A 16526-nucleotide genomic window follows, 5' to 3' on the forward strand; every position below is an offset into this window, starting at 1 on the left:
TGTTCAGGGCCATTCCCAGAGGTGGGAAGCAGCCGTGCTGGGACTGGCCAGGTGGGAATGGGATTTCCCCTGGGTTCAGCTGCAGGTGCCTGGCAGGGCTGGGCACGGCCCGTTTGCCACAGGACAGCGAGCAGGGCACGGCCTCGGGGCTGCTGGTGGCACTGGGGGCCCAGAGCTGATCCCCCATCCCTGGTGGCAGCAGGAGGTGCAGATCCAGCTCTCTCCATGTGCCTTTCCCAGCTCCCAGGGGCTCCAGGCTCACACCTGGCTGCAGTCCCTGGTACTGGGATCCCTGGGGACACTGGGATGTTCGTGCTGGCACGGGGACACTGCTGTGCCTGTGATGCCTCAGGTTTGGCTTTTCTATTTTTCACATTCTGTGCTGCTTTAGTGTGTGGGTCTGGGTTCACATTCTGGGATGCTGAGCTCTGTGCACAGAGCAGGGAGACAAAACAATTCCTGCTCCAGCTGGGCACCAAGGACAAATGATCCAAATCTCAGCCCCAGAGCACAAACCCCGTGGGCTGGAGAGAGAAAAACAAGCAGGGTGGGACTGCAGGGGCTAAAGCTGGGATGGGACAATGAACTGCAAGATGCAAATGGAGCAGAACTGATCCCAGGGACAGACCCCGTGCCCGGCCGTGCATTTTGGGGCCATTTTGGTTCATCTTGGGTGCAGCCCTGGCTGGGCTCTGGTGCTGCCCAAGGTGCATCCATGGAGGAGATGCTTTGAATCAATCCCTGCTTTATTCTGTGGCTTTGCCCAGCCTCTGCTCTGGCTCAGCCTTCCCAAGCCCGGTTTTTCTGGAATGAAGGATTCCTGCAGCCCGGGGCTGGCTCGGCTGTTCTCACTGCTGGAGAGCTCTCGCCTTTCCCTCTTTTTTCCTGCCTCTCCCTCTCTGTTCCCGGTTTTCTTGGCCTTCCTGGGTGGTGCTGAAGTTGTGATGTCTTGAATACCAATAGTGAAGCTGAACATATGTGAACCTTTCCTAATCCTGCTAATCTTCCTTCAAAAACCTTTCTGAAAGTGGAGGCAACATCCAGATTTTAAAAAAGAAAAAAAAAAGGAAAAAAAAAAAAAGAAAAAAAAAAGAAAAAAAAAGCTCCTGAGCATTTTAATGACAAATAATCTTTGTACAGGGGGAGGGGGGCTCTGCCTCAGCTGGAGATGGAGCTTATGAACTACAGCAGGTAGAAATAACTGCTGTATTACCTCATGTAATCTCCGCTATTCAGGGTCAGATTAGGCCTGAATGCGAGCCCAAAGAGACTTCTCTTGTCAAGCGGGGACTTTGTCCCCAGCACGGCTATTAGGCGCTAATTAGTTGTGACACAGAATTACCCGCAGCACAATGGCCACCGCAGCCTTACAAGTCCTTTGAAAGTGCTCGGAGGAGCTCAATGGATGCTACTTTCAATTTTCGGGTTCTGCTCGGAGGTGGGGATGATTCCTGCGCCGCTCCCTCCCGGCCGCCGGCGCTGGGACCTGCGGGGCTTCGGTTCGGCCTCTCCGGGCCGGGGGCCCGGGCAGGAGGGAGGAGATGGCAGCGCCTCCTTTGGTCCCATTGCCACCTGGATCCGCTCCTGTCCACACGCGGGGCGCTGGAGACTCCCAGGGCTCGGGGCGGGGGAAACGGGACCTGCGGGGATCGGTGACTGCCCAGCTGGGACTGGCTGGGATCGGTCACTGGGACCTGATGGGCTCACCTGGCCCGGGGCACTGGGGATGCCCTGTGAGGCTGAGCCAGAGCAGAGGCGGGGCAGAGTCACAGAATAAAGCAGGGATTGATTCAAAGCATCTCCTCCATGGATGCACCTTGGGCAGCACCAGAGCCCAGCCAGGGCTGCACCCAAGATGAACCAAAATGGCCCCAAAATGCACGGCCGGGCACGGGCTCTGTCCCTGGGATCAGTTCTGCTCCATTTGCATCTTGCAGTTCATTGTCCCATCCCAGCTTTAGCCCCTGCAGTCCCACCCTGCTTGTTTTTCTCTCTCCAGCCCACGGGGTTTGTGCTCCTGGGCTGAGATTTGGATCATTTGTCCTTGGTGCCCAGCTGGAGCAGGAATTGTTTTGTCTCCCTGCTCTGTGCACAGAGCTCACCATCCCATAATGTGAACCCAGACCCACACACTAAAGCAGCACAGAATGTGAAAAATAGAAAAGCCAAACCTGAGGCATCACACCTGCTCTCACACCTGCAGATGGATGTGCCCTGGGAACGAGGCACAGACAGGGAATTGCAGCCCAGGAGGGGAGAATCACAGAATTCACATAGTTCACAGAATTTACAGAACTCACAGAGTGACCAGGCTGGGAGAGACCTTCAAGGCCATCGAGTCCAGCCCAGCCCCAACCCCTCAACTGAACCCTGGCACCCAGTGCCACATCCAGGCTTTGTTCAACACACCCAGGGATGGGGACTCCACCACCTCCCTGGGCAGCCATTCCAGAACTTTCTCACCCTTGCTGGAAAAACCTTTTCCCTGCTGTGCAGCCTGGATTTCCCTTGGTGCAGCTCGAGGCTGTGTGCTCTGGTTGTGTCAGTGCTGCTGGAGAAAGAGCCCAGGGCCAGCTGAGCACAGGCCTGGAGAACAGCTTACGTGGGTTTGGGAATTGTCTCCCTTTTTTAGGCAACAGCAGCTTTTCCACCTTCTTTGGGATTTCCCAAAAACCCAAAGCAATTCTTGGCAGTTTTTCTCCTTCCTGGCCCTTCTTTCTCCTGACACCCGTGTGCCTCCTCCTCACCCTGTGCTCGCTCCTGGTGCTGCACCCACTGCTCCTTCCCCTTCCCTCTCCAGGAATTGCATTTCCTGGCCCTGGCACAGGGTGCCCAGAGCAGCTGGGGCTGCCCCTGCATCCCTGGCAGTGCCCAAGGCCAGGCTGGGCACTGGGGACAGTGGGAGGTGTCCCTGCCATGGCAGGGGTGGCTCTGGGTGGGCTCTGAGGTCCCTCCCAACCCAACCCAGGCTGGGATTCTCTGATGATTCCAATTCCTTCCCAGACTTCCCCCTCACAAGTCCCTCAGCCCGAGCCTCTCCTGTGACTCCTCCCAAGCCCTCCTGGTTTCCCTGCTCCATCCCCCAGCTCTGTGCCAGGCTCCCGACACTGAGGTGGCCACAAGGGGCAGAGCTCTGGCCATGCTGAGGTTGTGGCAAGTGTCAGGACCCAGGACATCCCTCTGTCTGTCCTGAGCAGCCAGGACCCCTGTCAGGGAGCTCAGAGACCCTGGCACAGAGCCCAGAATGCCTGTGGGTTTGATTGTGACCCATGGAGCAAGTTACCAACCTCAGATGAAGATCTGCAGCCACGAGAGTTTAAGTAGAATGATAGTGAACTTATCATGAGCTGAAAAATAGATTTTTTGGGGTTTTTAGAATGGGGCTTCAGGGGGCAAGATGGAGGAATCTGGGCATGTCCAGCCTTTCTCCTTCTTCTTGGCCTCCATCTTCTGCTGTGATGGTGGCACTTTTGGATTGGTTTAGAGTAGAAGCTCACTGTCTAACACAGGTGATAGGTATTGGGAAGTAACTGTAAATATTGTACAGGCAGTTTTTAGTATAAAGCCATAACACTGCCCCAGGGGCAGAGTGCCTGGACTGTCTTGCTGAGCGGACCTCAGCTGGACAGGAGAAAATATTTTATAGATAAGGAACAATGAACAACCTTGAGACTGAGAACTGAAGAGCTCTGACTGCTTCTTTGACTGCCAGGCTGGGAACAGAGACTTTGTGACACATCCCGGGGTCACTGAGAGCAGCAGAGACCCCGAGGGGCAGGGAGCCCCTGCAGCCCCTCTGGGGTGGCTCTGGAGGTTGCTCAGCTCAGGGGCAGCCCCGGGAGCTCGCTCACAGCCAGTGCCAGCAGGAGGCTCCCTGTGGGATTTAAAAGCAGCCTCGCTATTCCAGGCATTTCCATTTCCTTCCAGCTGTTCCAGATGTGCCTTAAATCCCAGGCACACGTGGGGAGGAGTCAGGGATGCTCTGGCCAGGAGAGCAGCTCCAGCTGACCCTGACAGGGGAAACAGCAACGGGAACCCAGAGTAATAAATCCAGCATGTCCTGAAAGATCAAAACTCTGCCAGAGCCCCACCAAAAGGGAGGAATCTCTCCCCCATTTTTTCCCTCACATCAGGCACATAAAACCCCTGCCAAGGGCCCCTCTGGAGCTCCTCAGCTCGGGAGGATCCTTGGGGAATCTGGTGGGAGAAACAGGAGCCTTTTTGAGCCAGGTCTTGTAAGCCCTTGGAGGTTTATTCCACACCTAAGATAGCTTAGCTACCTTTGGAGGCATAAAATCAGCAGGATGGCTTCTGTTGCAGTGTTGGAAGCAAAAAGGTTTTAATAAAAGACAAAATAACAGACTTTTTATAGAGAAAAATTGATTTAGGTGCAAGAAGCTTTTTTTGGTTTTGGTAAAACACCTCACCAAAGCCATTGGTTTCTTTGTTCTTTTTCTAGTAAATTGCCCAGTTGAGACCTTTTGGCTCCTGTGCAATTGGCTGTCCCTAAATTTGAGGTGAAATCCCCCAAGTCCTGTGGGATGCCTTTTTCACCTAATCGAAGAGAGGAACTTCTGGGCTTATTTCCTTTTTAAAAGGACGAAGGAGAGTTTTGTCTGATGCACATTCCTGCAGGTGGGAGCTGGGGGCACTCCAGCACAGACCCCTTCTCTGGCTCCGAGCTGGGGCACACCACAGAGGCTGCTGGCACAAACAGATCTCAGCACGGCGTGGGGGGAGAGGGACAGCCTGGAAAAATCCTAAAAAACTCCCGGGCCTGCAGGAATGCTGGCCCTCAGATGGAGGGGGAGGCGTGGGGTGAAGCGGTGCCAGAGCAGCTCCCGGGACATCAACCCCTGCTGGAGCTTCGGGGAGGGAGGGAGGGAGGCAGAGAGCACGGAGCTGCAGATCCCGGGGCTCCAAACTTGGGATGTGAGCCAGCCCTTGTCTGTCTGCTGGGTGTGGATCCTGCTGGGTTTGAAACCAGCCTGAGAATCCTTCTGGGAATCCTGCTGGGTTTGAATCCTGCTGGGTTTGGATTCTTCTGGGTTTGAAACCAGCCTAGGAATCCTGCTGGGTGTGGATCCTGCTGGGTGTGGATCCTGCTGGGTTTGAAACCAGCCTGAGAATCCTGCTGGGTGTGGATCCTGCTGGGTGTGGATCCTGCTGGGTTTGAAACCAGCCTGGGAATCCTCCTGGGTCTGGATCCAGCCTGAGAATCCTGCTGGGTTTGGGTTCTTCTGGCTTTGGATCCTGCTGGGCTTGAATCCTGCTGGGTTTGGATCTGACCTGGGAATCCTGCTGGGTGTGGATCCTGCTGGGTTTGAACCAAGCCTGGGAATCCTGCTGGGTTTGGATCCACCCTGGGAATCCTGCTGGGTTTGGATCCAGCCTGGGAATCCTGCTGGGTTTGGATTCTTCTGGCTTTGGATCCACCCTGGGAATCCTGCTGGGTGTGGATCCTGCTGGGTTTGAACCAAGCCTGGGAATCCTGCTGGGTTTGGATCCACCCTGGGAATCCTCCTGGGTCTGTATCCAGCCTGGGAATCCTGCTGGGTTTGGATCCTGCTGGGTGTGGATCCAGTTTGGGAATCCTGCTGGGTTTGGATTCTTCTGGCTTTGGATCCAGCCTGGGAATCCTGCTGGGTTTGAATCCAGCTTTGGAATCCTGCTGGGTGTGGATCCTGCTGGGTGTGGATCCTGCTGGGTGTGGATCCAGCTTTGGAATCCTGCTGTGTGCAGCATTTCCACTGCACCTCTCCCTGCAGAGTGCCTCGGGTTTTGCTGTTTCCTTGTGCCACGTGGATCTGCCTCCCTCACACACACACACCAAGGGCAGTTCCTGCTTGCACAGGAGCTGCTTTGGGATTTTATTTGATAAAGCACGATCTGGTGCCTCCTCTAAATTGGGTCTTTTCTCTAGAAAGGGAAATCAAACTTCCCTTCCAGGATAGGTGTGACTAAACCTCCCTTGGGGCACCAAGATTTGCTATAGGGTGGTTTCACCTCTTCCTGCAGAACTTAACTCCCACTGCATGGTTGAAGGCAGAAAAAGAGGGAAATTCACCTGTTCCCTGTCCCACACCTGCGAGGGCCCCGAGGCCACCCCACCCCAAGCCAAACGCGGGAAATGGGAAAGCCCAGCTGAGCCTGCCTGGGTTTTATATTCAATTTTCTTTCTGGTTCCTATTAAAAAACACCAAAGGAGAAGGGAGGGGGGATCCAAACCTCCGTGGAAACCCCAGCGCTTCCCGTGGGGGGCCAGGCCCGAGCCCCCTCCCCACGGCCCGGGGAGGGCTGGGGGAATATTCATGAGCATTCATGAGCATTCATGAGCATTCATGAGCATTCATGAGCGTTCATGAGCGTTCATGAGCGTTCATGAGCGGGCTGGGCCCGGCTGGGCCGGCTTTGCTGAGCCGCACGGAAAGAGCGGCGGCACCGGTGCCTGCGCTCCGCTGCTGGCAGTGCCCGGCCCGGGGAGCCCGGCCCGGATCCGGCAGCCCAGCCCGGCCCAGCACAGCCCATCCAGGCCCAGCCCGGCCCAGCCCAACCTGGCCCCGGAGAGCCCAGCACAGCCCAGCCCGGCCCGGTTCGGGAACACAGCCCAACACAGCCCAGCCCAGCCCAGCCCAACCCGGCCCGGCCCGGCCCGGCCCAGCCCAGCCCGGCCCGGCCCAGCCCGGCCCGTTTCCGCAGCTCTGCCAGGGCTGCGCCGCGGGGTTACGGCTGAAAAGGCGGTGGCAAAGCCGAGCCCCATCCCCGCTCTTCCTCCTCCTCCTCCTCACGGCCAGGCGCAGGAGCAGCGCTGGGGGCAGATCCCTGCCCTGCCAGGGGCTGGAAGGAGCAGCGGGACAATCCTGGCTCTGCTGGAGGAGCCCCCAGGGCCGGCCGGGGGTGCGGCGGGCACCGCCCTGCAACGATCCCAGAGCCACAGGAAAGCCAGACAGCACCTTCATGGAACCGGGGAATTCCGGCGGGGTTTGGGTGGGAGGGACCCCAAATCCCACCCAGTGCCACCCCTGCCATGGCAGGGACACCTCCCACTGTCCCCAGTGCCCAGCCTGGCCTTGGGCACTGCCAGGGATGCAGGGGCAGCCCCAGCTGCTCTGGGCACCTTCCCATGGCACACCCAGCCCCCCCCGAGCAACCTCCCCCTTCCCCAAAATCAGCTCCGGGGTGGGGCTGAGGAACCGGAGCCGATGGATTAAAACCAGCCCGGGAAAGTTGGGAAGAGTCGAGGAGGGCCATATGGCTCCAGCACTCCCTAAAAATGTAATTGCTGCCTTCAGGTGGCCGCACAGCCTCTCCTTCTAATGAGAGAGATATTGAAAGACCTGAACTGTTTGTGTGACATTTCAATAAATAATGCGGAGATTTGACAACATTTCCATATTCCTCCTTTAATGTCTGAATGTCTCTGACTTAATCCCAGTTCCTTGGCATTTATTACTGTTTGTTACACTAACAAGTGAGATTATGAGAATTCTAATGAAGGCTTCCAGTGAAAACCTCTGTGATTAAAATGCCATAATAACAGTTGCATGCATTTATGTGCCTGATTATCATAATCTATTTAGCACAAGTAAACACACAAACAGAAGGAGAAAAGCGAGCCCACTGCCACTCCAGCGAAAGGAGAATTGGAAATGAGGGAGAAACAATGTAAATATGTAAATGTCCTTGTGTATTCTTTTTATCTTTTTTTTTCTCATCCTTGCTCCCCTCCCCAGCCCCCCCGCCCCGTGTGCTAATGAGACATCCACGGTTCGTCACATGTGGTCCCTCTTTGCCGGCCGGGGTGCGGGTTTTGGGCCATCTGCTGGGGCCACCGTGCCGAACAAAGGCACCCCGAGGGCGGGGGGGACACTGCCGCAACCTTTGACACCGCGGCCGGCGGGTTCTGGTGTCCTCCCGTGCGGGCTGGGGTTTGCTCACTGCCAGCGCCGCCCTCAGCTGCTCCCCGGCAGTGCCAGCCCCGCCGGGCTCCGGCGCCCCAAAACTGCCAGAACGCCGAGGGGAAACCTCGGGAAATCTCTGACAGGGACTGGGCTTTCCAGCCTTCTGGGGAGGGGCTTTTTTCATATTAATAAACAAAGCTGTGACAACCTGGTGGGAGGGATTGTCCCACTCTGCTCCGGGCTGGGGCAGCCTCACCCCCAGTGCTGGGACAGTGCTGGCTGTGTCAATGAAAGATCAGAAGCTGTTGGAAAGGGTCCAGAGGAGGGACACGAGGCTGGGGAAGGGTCAGGAGGGGCCCCCCGAGGTGCCCTGGGCAGCCCAGGCTGGAGCAGCCTGAGCTCAGAGCTCCCCGGGGCTGCAGCTCCTCCCGAGGGGCAGCGCAGGGACAGCTCCGAGCTCTGCTCTGGGACAGGGACAGCACCAGGGAGCGCCTGGGGCTGGGCCAGGCCAGCTCAGGCTGCAGAGCAGGGCAAGGTTCTTGCCCAGAGGGTGCTGGCACTGCCCAGGCTGCCCAGGGAATGGGCACGGCCCCGAGGCTGCCACAGCTCCAGGAGCCTTTGGCCAGCGCTGCCAGGGATGCCCAGGCTGGGCTTGCTGGGCTCTGGGCAGGGCAGGGCTGGCACTGGGGGATCCCTGGGGGTCCCTCCAGCTCAGGACATTCTGCAATTCCAACTTCTCCAGCCCAAGGACCTCCCATAACACCGGCAGTGAAAAGCCCTGGGCCAGGGAGTGTTTCCCCATGAGCCCAACCCTTGTTGCCTCCACATCAAACCCTCCCTGGAGGCACCAGCCCCTCTGCCTGAGGAATCATTTCCACAGCAACCAAACCCTCAGGGCTTGGTCAGACAGGGGTATTCACCTGGAGCATCAGAAATTTTGAGGAGTTTTCCTTATGAGCACAGTGTAGGGACAGGAGAAAGGGATAACTTGAGGAAAACTGATTTCCAGTGAGTGTTTGCAGGGCACAAAACACATCCATGGCTTTGGGCTCTCTCAGCACTAAAGCCTCGCCAGGGCTGGCTCATTTTTAAGGAGCTCCCAGCCAAACTCAAGCCATGGGAAGTGAAAAAGAAGGAGAGTGTAAGAGTGACACAGATAAGTGGCAAAGTGTGACAAAGTGTTCTGAAAACGTTGGTCAGGAAACTTAAATGAGAACTGGAAACTCAAGCTGCATTTCATGGGAAGAAAGACACAGGACAGGTCCAGAGGATGCTGTGGTGCCCCAAGAGCTGGAGCCCCTCTGGAGCCAGGCTGGGAGAGCTGGGGGGGCTCCCCTGGACAGGAGCAGCTCCAGGGAGAGCTCAGAGCCCCTGGCAGGGCCTGCAGGGGCTCCAGGAGAGCTGCAGAGGGACTGGGGACAAGGCTGCAGGGACAGCACCCAGGCAATGGCTGCCAGTGCTCCGGGAATTCCATGCCAGCCCTGCCCACCCTGCCAGGGAACAATTCCTCATTGCCAAGATCCCACCCAGCCCTGCCCTCTGGCACTGGCAGCCATTCCCTGGGTGCTGTCCCTGCATGCCCTGGAAATTGTCTCTCTCCAGCTTTCCTGGGGCTCCTGCAGGCCCTGCAAGGCCACCCTGAGCTCAGCCCAAAGCTTCTCCTGTGCAGGTGAACAATCCCAAACGTTCCCGGCAGTCCGGGGGTGTGAGGCCGGTTCCAGGGATGGCCCTGCCTGGGAGGGACCTGAGGAGCCTGACTGACACCAGACCCGGGATCCGGCCTGCCTTTTAAATAGCAATTTAATTATTGTGTTCTCGCTGACAGCAGGCTCTTGAGTGTCAAAAGTTTATAAATAAAAAGGTTTTGGTTTTTTTTTCCCTGCTGAATGAGACCAGGAGATGGCCAATTTCCCGCATGTTTTTAATCCTGCAGAAATCACAGACATCAGCTCTGGTATTTCTGAGGCTTCCCTCTGGGTGACTCCTGTGAAGATGAGAAGCTTTTCCCGTCTCTGATTGAATGGGAAGGCATGCTGAGATTTTGGCAAGGCGCGTGTGTCTCCAGCACTTCCACGGAGCAAGTGTGAACACAAACAAACCCAGCGCTGGAAAAGGGGAGAGCCCCGGGGGAGGAACAGCGCCGGCCCCGCTCGGAGAACTCGAGTTTCCCTCTCGGAGCCCGCAGGTATCAAATGTGTTAATTGGGCAGCTGGAGCTGCACCAGGGCTGGGCTCCACCTGGAAGTCCGAACAGCGAAATACATCTGTACCTGATTGAGACGCAGCCAGGAGGAAATTAATGCAAAGAAAAAAGGAAAAAAAAACCCGAGGAGAAGGGGCCAAACCTGACTGCTGGTGTTCCTCCCTCCATGATTGCGCCCTCACCCCCCTGAGCAGCGGGCAGAGCTCCCTGAGCTCCTCTCCTCGCTGGCAGGTGCCGAGCTCCGCCCTCCTGAGGCGCTTGGGGTGCGGCGGCGGCGAGCCCAGGGCAGGATCCCTGGAGATCCCGGCCTGAACCGGGAGCTTCCCGAGGCTCTGGAGCCGCGCAGCCCAGCCTGGAGCCCAGATGGGCGGCAGACAGCGCTGACTTCCCGAGCAGAGCCCCAGCCGCGTTCAGCTGCGGGAGCTACGGCCGCAGCCCGGCCTCGGTCCCTCGGGTGCCTCGGGTTCCTCCCGGCGGAGCGGGCGGCTCCAGCGGGGCCGGGGCATCCCTCGGGCAGCGAACCCCATCCAGGAATAACCGCGTGACATTCCAAGCGATTTCCAGCACGAGAGCGGTAGTCTGGTTTTTATTAAGTTATCACTTCATCATGTTCCCTGATTGCCTTCATTCATGCCTTAGTTGTCTACAGACGCTATTAAAAAAAAAAATAATACATATTCATAGCGCGGCAAATGGGCTCTGCTCCACATTTTAGTGTCAAAATCAAGTTCGGGTGAAGGGCTCCTCTGGGACCCCTCCGGGGCCGCTTCCCGGGATGCGCCAGCGAGGGGCGGCTGCGGCGCGGAGCCTTCCCGGCTCCGGGGAGGGGGAGGTGCGACATTTCATTTGTCATCTCACGGCAGGGACCGTCCCCTCTTCCTCGCACCCCGCTGCACCGGGCTGTCCCGGTCCCGATCCCGATCCCGATCCCGATCCCGATCCCGATCCCAGCCCCGATCCCGATCCCGATCCCGATCCCGATCCCGATCCCGATCCTGATCCCGGTCCCGATCCCGATCCCTGTCCCTATCCCGATCCCTGTCCCTATCCCGATCCCGGTCCTGATCCCGATCCCGGTCCTGATCCCGGTCCCGATCCCTGTCCCGATCCCGATCCCGATCCCAGTCCCGATCCCGCTCCCGCTCCCGCTCCCGCTCCCGATCCCGATCCCGATCCCGATCCCGATCCCAGTCCCGATCCTGGTCCCGATCCGGATCCCGATCCCGGTCCCGATCCCTGTCCCTATCCCGATCCCTGTCCCTATCCCGATCCCGATCCCGATCCCGATCCCGATCCTGATCCCGATCCCGATCCCGATCCCGATCCCGATCCCGGTCCCGATCCCGATCCTGATCTCGATCCCGATCCCGATCCCGGTCCCGGTCCCGATCCCGGCCCCGCGGGCTGCGGGCGGGACAGAGCTCGTGTCCAGACGGATGGACAGTGGTCACCAAGGACATTGCTCCCTTAGGGACTCAGATCCCGAGATTTCTGCTGCGCACTCGGAGAGGGGTTTCCTCTCTGCAGAGGGGAGAGGAAAAAAAAAAGAAAAAGAAACGAGGAAAAAAAGAGAAAGAAACAAGAAAAAAACGGAAAAGAGGAGAAAAGGAAGAAGAAAAGAAACGGGGAAAAGGTGGGGGAAGGAAAAGGAGAAAAGATAAAGGAAAAGGAGAAAAGAGAAAGGAAAAGGAGAAAAGGAAGGGGAAGGAAAAGAGGAAAGGGAAGGGGAGGGGGAAGGAAAAAGGAAGGAAAAGGAAAAGGATCCAGCCCGCTGCCCATTTCTCCCTCCCGAGCCCCCAGGGTGATGCCAGAACGGCCTCAGGACGCAGCGGCCCCGAGCTCCGGCTGCCCCCCGGCACCCCCGCCCTCTGTCCATGCCTGCCCTCTGTCCATCCCTCTGTCCATCCCTCTGTCCATCCCTGCCCTCTGTCCATCCCCTCTGTCCATGCCCGCCCTCTGTCCATCCCTCTGTCCATCCCTCTGTCCATCCCTGCCCTCTGTCCATCCCCTCTGTCCATCCCCTCTGTCCATCCTGCTGTCCATCCCCTCTGTCCATCCCTGCCCTCTGTCCATCCCCTCTGTCCATCCCTCTGTCCATCCCTCTGTCCATGCCCGCCCTCTGTCCATCCCTGCCCTCTGTCCATCCCTCTGTCCATGCCCGCCCTCTGTCCATCCCTGCCCTCTGTCCATCCCTCTGTCCATGCCCGCCCTCTGTCCATCCCTGCCCTCTGTCCATCCCTCTGTCCATCCCCTCTGTCCATCCCCTCTGTCCATCCTGCTGTCCATCCCTGCCCTCTGTCCATCCCTCTGTCCATCCCCTCTGTCCATCCCTGCCCTCTGTCCATCCCTCTGTCCATCGCTCTGTCCATCCCTCTCTCCATCCTTGCCCTCTGTCCATCCCTCTGTCCATCCCGCTGTCCCTCCCTCTGTCCATCCCGCTGACCAGGCCATGGCCGGAGGCTGTTCCCCGCCGTTCCCCGCTGTCCCCTCGGGCAGGTGAACCCAGCTCAGCTCCAGGGCCCCTCTCCAGCCCCCGGGGGCTCCCGGGATGTTCCTGCCGGGGCCGGGGGGGCTGCAGGGCCCTGCTCGCTGCTGCAGCTCCGCCGCTCCCGGGGCAGAGCCTGGCGGACCCACGGGGAATCCGGGACCCCCATCCGTCTGACAGCTTCTTCATGGAGAAGGGAAGGTCCCAGCCTCTAGGAAGGAAAACTGCAGAGCCCTGGCGGTCGGCAGACGAGCGCTGCGGCGTTTTCCTCGCTGCCCTGGGGGCGATGCCCCCGCCCGCCGCCCCTCCCGGCCCGGCCGGGGCCCGTTCCCCCTCCGCCGGCCGGGCCTTGCCGGGGGCCGGGGGCGGCTCCGGGGCTGAATTCGTTGTGCTCGTTGTCGCTCGGTTTTCTCGGAGCCGCCAGGCGAAGGCAGCGCCCGGCTGCGGCTGCCGCTCCCCACGAAACAAACCAAACTTTGCGCAGCTCCCCTCCCGTCCCGCCCCGCACCTCCGGGGCTCAGCCCCAGCCCCCCCATCCCCGGGGGTCCCCCCTGGCCGCCCCGCGCCCCCGGTGGCCGGGCCGGGCGGCAGCGGGACACACGCCGGGCGGCGGGCCCGGCTGTCGCGGGGACAGATTTTCCTAATTGACCTGTTACGGATCATCCCCGCAACCGTTGGCAAACACATTTCCACGCTTCACTTCTTAACGTTTTAAATACATATTTAACGGATGGTTGAGGCTTGCCGGGCCAGCTGGGAAACACACGGGTGTAAAAATAATACAACAAAGGCAAAGGGGCCGGGGGGGCCGGCGGGGAGGGGGCGGCCGGGGGATTTACCCCAGTGCGAGGAAGCTCCGACCCTGTTGCGCGGAGCTGCCGGGGCGAGGGGATTCGCCGGGAGCCGGGCGAGCGGCGCAGGAAGGCGGGAGGCATTTCCGAAGGTCATTTTTTGTTCGTTTGTTAACGTCTTTTACTCTTTCTTTCTCTCTTTCTCTCCCCTCTCCCGCTCCCTTCTCGCTGAAGGCTTTTTTGGGGCAGATTTAAGCGGCCGCTCCAAGAACTTCTCCAGGTCTCTGCGGGGCCGGAGCCGGGGGGATGCTCGGGGCGATTCGCTCGTGGGGAACGGAGAGGCCGAAATCCCGCTTTTCTCCGCCTCCCTTTGCACCACTTGACGGGGGAATTACGGCCGGGCTCGGGGCAGGAGCGGGCACCGGGCGGGGGAAGCGAGCGCTGCCCGGTGCGTGCCGGCGGACGGGCCGGGCACCGGGGAACACCGACGTGCCGGGGGCTGCTTGGTCCCGTCCCCGTCCGCGTCCCCGTCCCCGTCCCGTCCCGCCCCCCCAACAGCTGTTCCCGGCGCTGTCATTGTTGCGTTTTATTATGGATCTGACAAAAGTCCCTCCCCCCCGCCGCGCCCCCCCCGCCGGGCTCCCCGCGCCGCTCGGGCCGGCGCCCCCCGCCCCACCGAGCCGGAGCGGCCCCGGTGACATCAGCCGTGCCCCCGCCGCCGCCGCGGATTGGCGCAGCCCCCCTCCCTCCCGCCCGGTGACATCGTTCCTCCCCGGCGCGGCTATAAAGCGGCCGCGGCTCCGCCGCAAGGTGCGCGCTGCTGCTGCCGTGCTCGCCCGTCCCGGCGCGCCGCTCGCCACGGTGAGTGCGCCCGTGAGTGCCCCCCGCGCCCGCGGCCCCGCGCGGACCCCAGCCCCGGAGCCAGGGGAGGGACGGGACGGGACGGGACGGGACGGGACGGGAGCCGCCCCCGGCCAGGGGAGGGCGGGCAGCGGGGCCGGTCCCGGTTCGGCGGAGCGGGGTCGCCGACGGGGCGGGCGCGGGGCCCCGGCGAGCCGCGGCGGGCGCTGACGCGGGGCTCTCTCCCCTCCCCTCCCCGCAGGCTGCCCGGTGCGCGCCGCCGCCCCGCCCGCCGGGCCATGGACTCGGACGCCAGCCTGGTTTCCAGCCGCCCGTCCTCCCCGGAGCCCGATGACCTCTTCCTCACGGCCAGGAATAAAGGCAGCGGCGGGGGCTTCACGGGCGGCACCGTGTCCAGCTCCACGCAGAGCGACTCCCCGCCGGAGCTGAGCGCCGAGCTGCGCAGCGCCATGAGCGCTGCGGGGGTGGTGGTGGTGGACAAGCTGGGCTTCAAGTCCTCCTCGTCGTCCTCGTCGTCGTCCTCCTCCTCCTCCTCCAAGAAGGACAAGAAGCAGATGACGGAGCCGGAGCTGCAGCAGCTGCGGCTGAAGATCAACAGCCGGGAGCGCAAGCGGATGCACGACCTGAACATCGCCATGGACGGGCTGCGGGAGGTGATGCCCTACGCGCACGGCCCGTCGGTGCGCAAGCTCTCCAAGATCGCCACGCTCCTCCTGGCGCGCAACTACATCCTCATGCTCACCAACTCCCTGGAGGAGATGAAGCGCCTGGTCAGCGAGATCTACGGCGGCCACCACGCCGGCTTCCACCCCGCCGCCTGCCCCGGCGGCATGGGCGCGCACTCGGCGCCGCTGCCCGGCCACCCGGGCCACCCGGCCTCGCACCCCGTGCACCACCCCATCCTGCCCCCCGCCGCCGTCTCCAGCGCCTCCCTGCCCGGCTCCGGCCTCTCGGCCGTCAGCTCCATCCGGCCCCCGCACGGGCTCCTCAAGTCGCCCTCGGCCGCCGCCGCCGCCGCCGCCGCCGCCCCGCTGGGCAGCGGCTTCCAGCACTGGGGGGGGATGCCGTGCCCCTGCAGCATGTGCCAGGTGTCGGCCCCGCCGCACCACCACGTCTCCGGCATGGGCACGGCCAGCCTGCCCAGATTAGCCACCGACACCAAATGAGTCCCTCCCGCCGCGCCCCCGGCACCTCCAGGACCTACAGACGCTCCCCCCCCGGCGGCAGCGGGACCGCCCCGCTCCGCTCCCGGGGCCGCCGGAGGGGCGGCGGGAGGGGATGGAGCCGGCTCGGGCTCTGCTCTGCTCCCCGGACGCGGGGGAACCCCCCCGGCACGGTAAACCCCGCGCACCTCCCGTGGTTTTAATTTTCCGACGATGCCGAGGACTCCGCAGGAGGGGAGGGCGGCGGAGCCGGGGCTCGGCGCTACCGGAGGAACCAAAACTGCGGAGGGTCTTGGGCTCGTTTATTCCTTCCTGCGCTCCTGCCCTCCCCTCTCCCGGTCTCGTTTCTACACGCGGAGCCTTCCGAGCCGCCCCCGGCTCGCATGCCCCGGATTGCCCATCCCGGGGGGCTCCGGGAGCGCCGGGTCCTGCCCTGCCCTCCCCGGGGCTGCGCCGGTTCTCGCTCCGGTGCGGGCTTTGTAAATAGACCGATAACGACGCGAGTCCGCTCTGCCTGAGCTTTCCGTCCGTGCACTTGTTCTGTGTCAGCCTCATGAGTGAAATAGGGGTCGATTCGCCTTGATTTCCTTCGTTTGGGTTCTTGGGGTTTGGTGGGTTGTTTTACTTTTAAGCCTATAACACGTTTGTTTCCGTTTATTTTTCTTTTACGTTCCTGCCACCTTTAACAAACTTCGAACTCTTTAATGCTCTTTCTGTGTAGGAACTTTCACGCTGTCCGTGTTGCAATACTGAGAACTTGGGCTTGTTTCTGAAATAACAACTTTTCTTATCGCTGTCCCTTGCAGAGATTTTATCATCTGTTTATTTTTGTAAAAAAAACCCAAAAAAACAAACAAAAAAGAAAAAGAAAAAAAAAGTTGCTAAATAATATTTATTACTTGTTTGGTTGCAAAAAAAAAAAAAAAAAAAGAAAAAAAAGAAAAAAAAAAGTAAAAAAAAAAAAGCGATCCACTGTTGAGATTTTAAATAAATAAAAAAAATTTAAAAAAAGAAAAGCATTTAGAATAAATGTCCTTTTTCTCTTCCTCGCTGTTCCAGGGAGGCGGAGACAGACGGGGAAAGGATGGGAATATTTTAGGCGCATCCTTGACTTTCGCGAAGT

The 16526-nt window shown here is 60.0% G+C and overlaps 1 protein-coding gene across 1 annotated transcript; it reads left to right on the plus strand.

The window, feature by feature from the left end:
- Positions 1-14133: 14133 nt before the first annotated feature.
- OLIG2 (oligodendrocyte transcription factor 2) lies at positions 14134-16208 on the plus strand. The gene is made up of 2 exons (XM_054627730.2): positions 14134-14240; positions 14482-16208. Exon 2 carries the CDS (start codon positions 14519-14521, stop codon positions 15404-15406), a length of 888 nt encoding a protein of 295 aa, XP_054483705.1. The 5' UTR covers positions 14134-14240; positions 14482-14518; the 3' UTR covers positions 15407-16208.
- The last annotated feature ends 318 nt before the right edge of the window (positions 16209-16526 follow it).

The sequence above is a fragment of the Agelaius phoeniceus genome, chromosome 2 (assembly GCF_051311805.1).
Source record: "Agelaius phoeniceus isolate bAgePho1 chromosome 2, bAgePho1.hap1, whole genome shotgun sequence".
NCBI classification, from domain to species: Eukaryota; Metazoa; Chordata; class Aves; order Passeriformes; family Icteridae; genus Agelaius; species Agelaius phoeniceus.

Excerpts from the sequence above, each read along its gene's own strand:
- OLIG2 (XM_054627730.2), top strand. The coding sequence starts at position 14,519 with ATGGACTCGGACGCCAGCCTGGTTTCCAGCCGCCCGTCCTCCCCGGAG.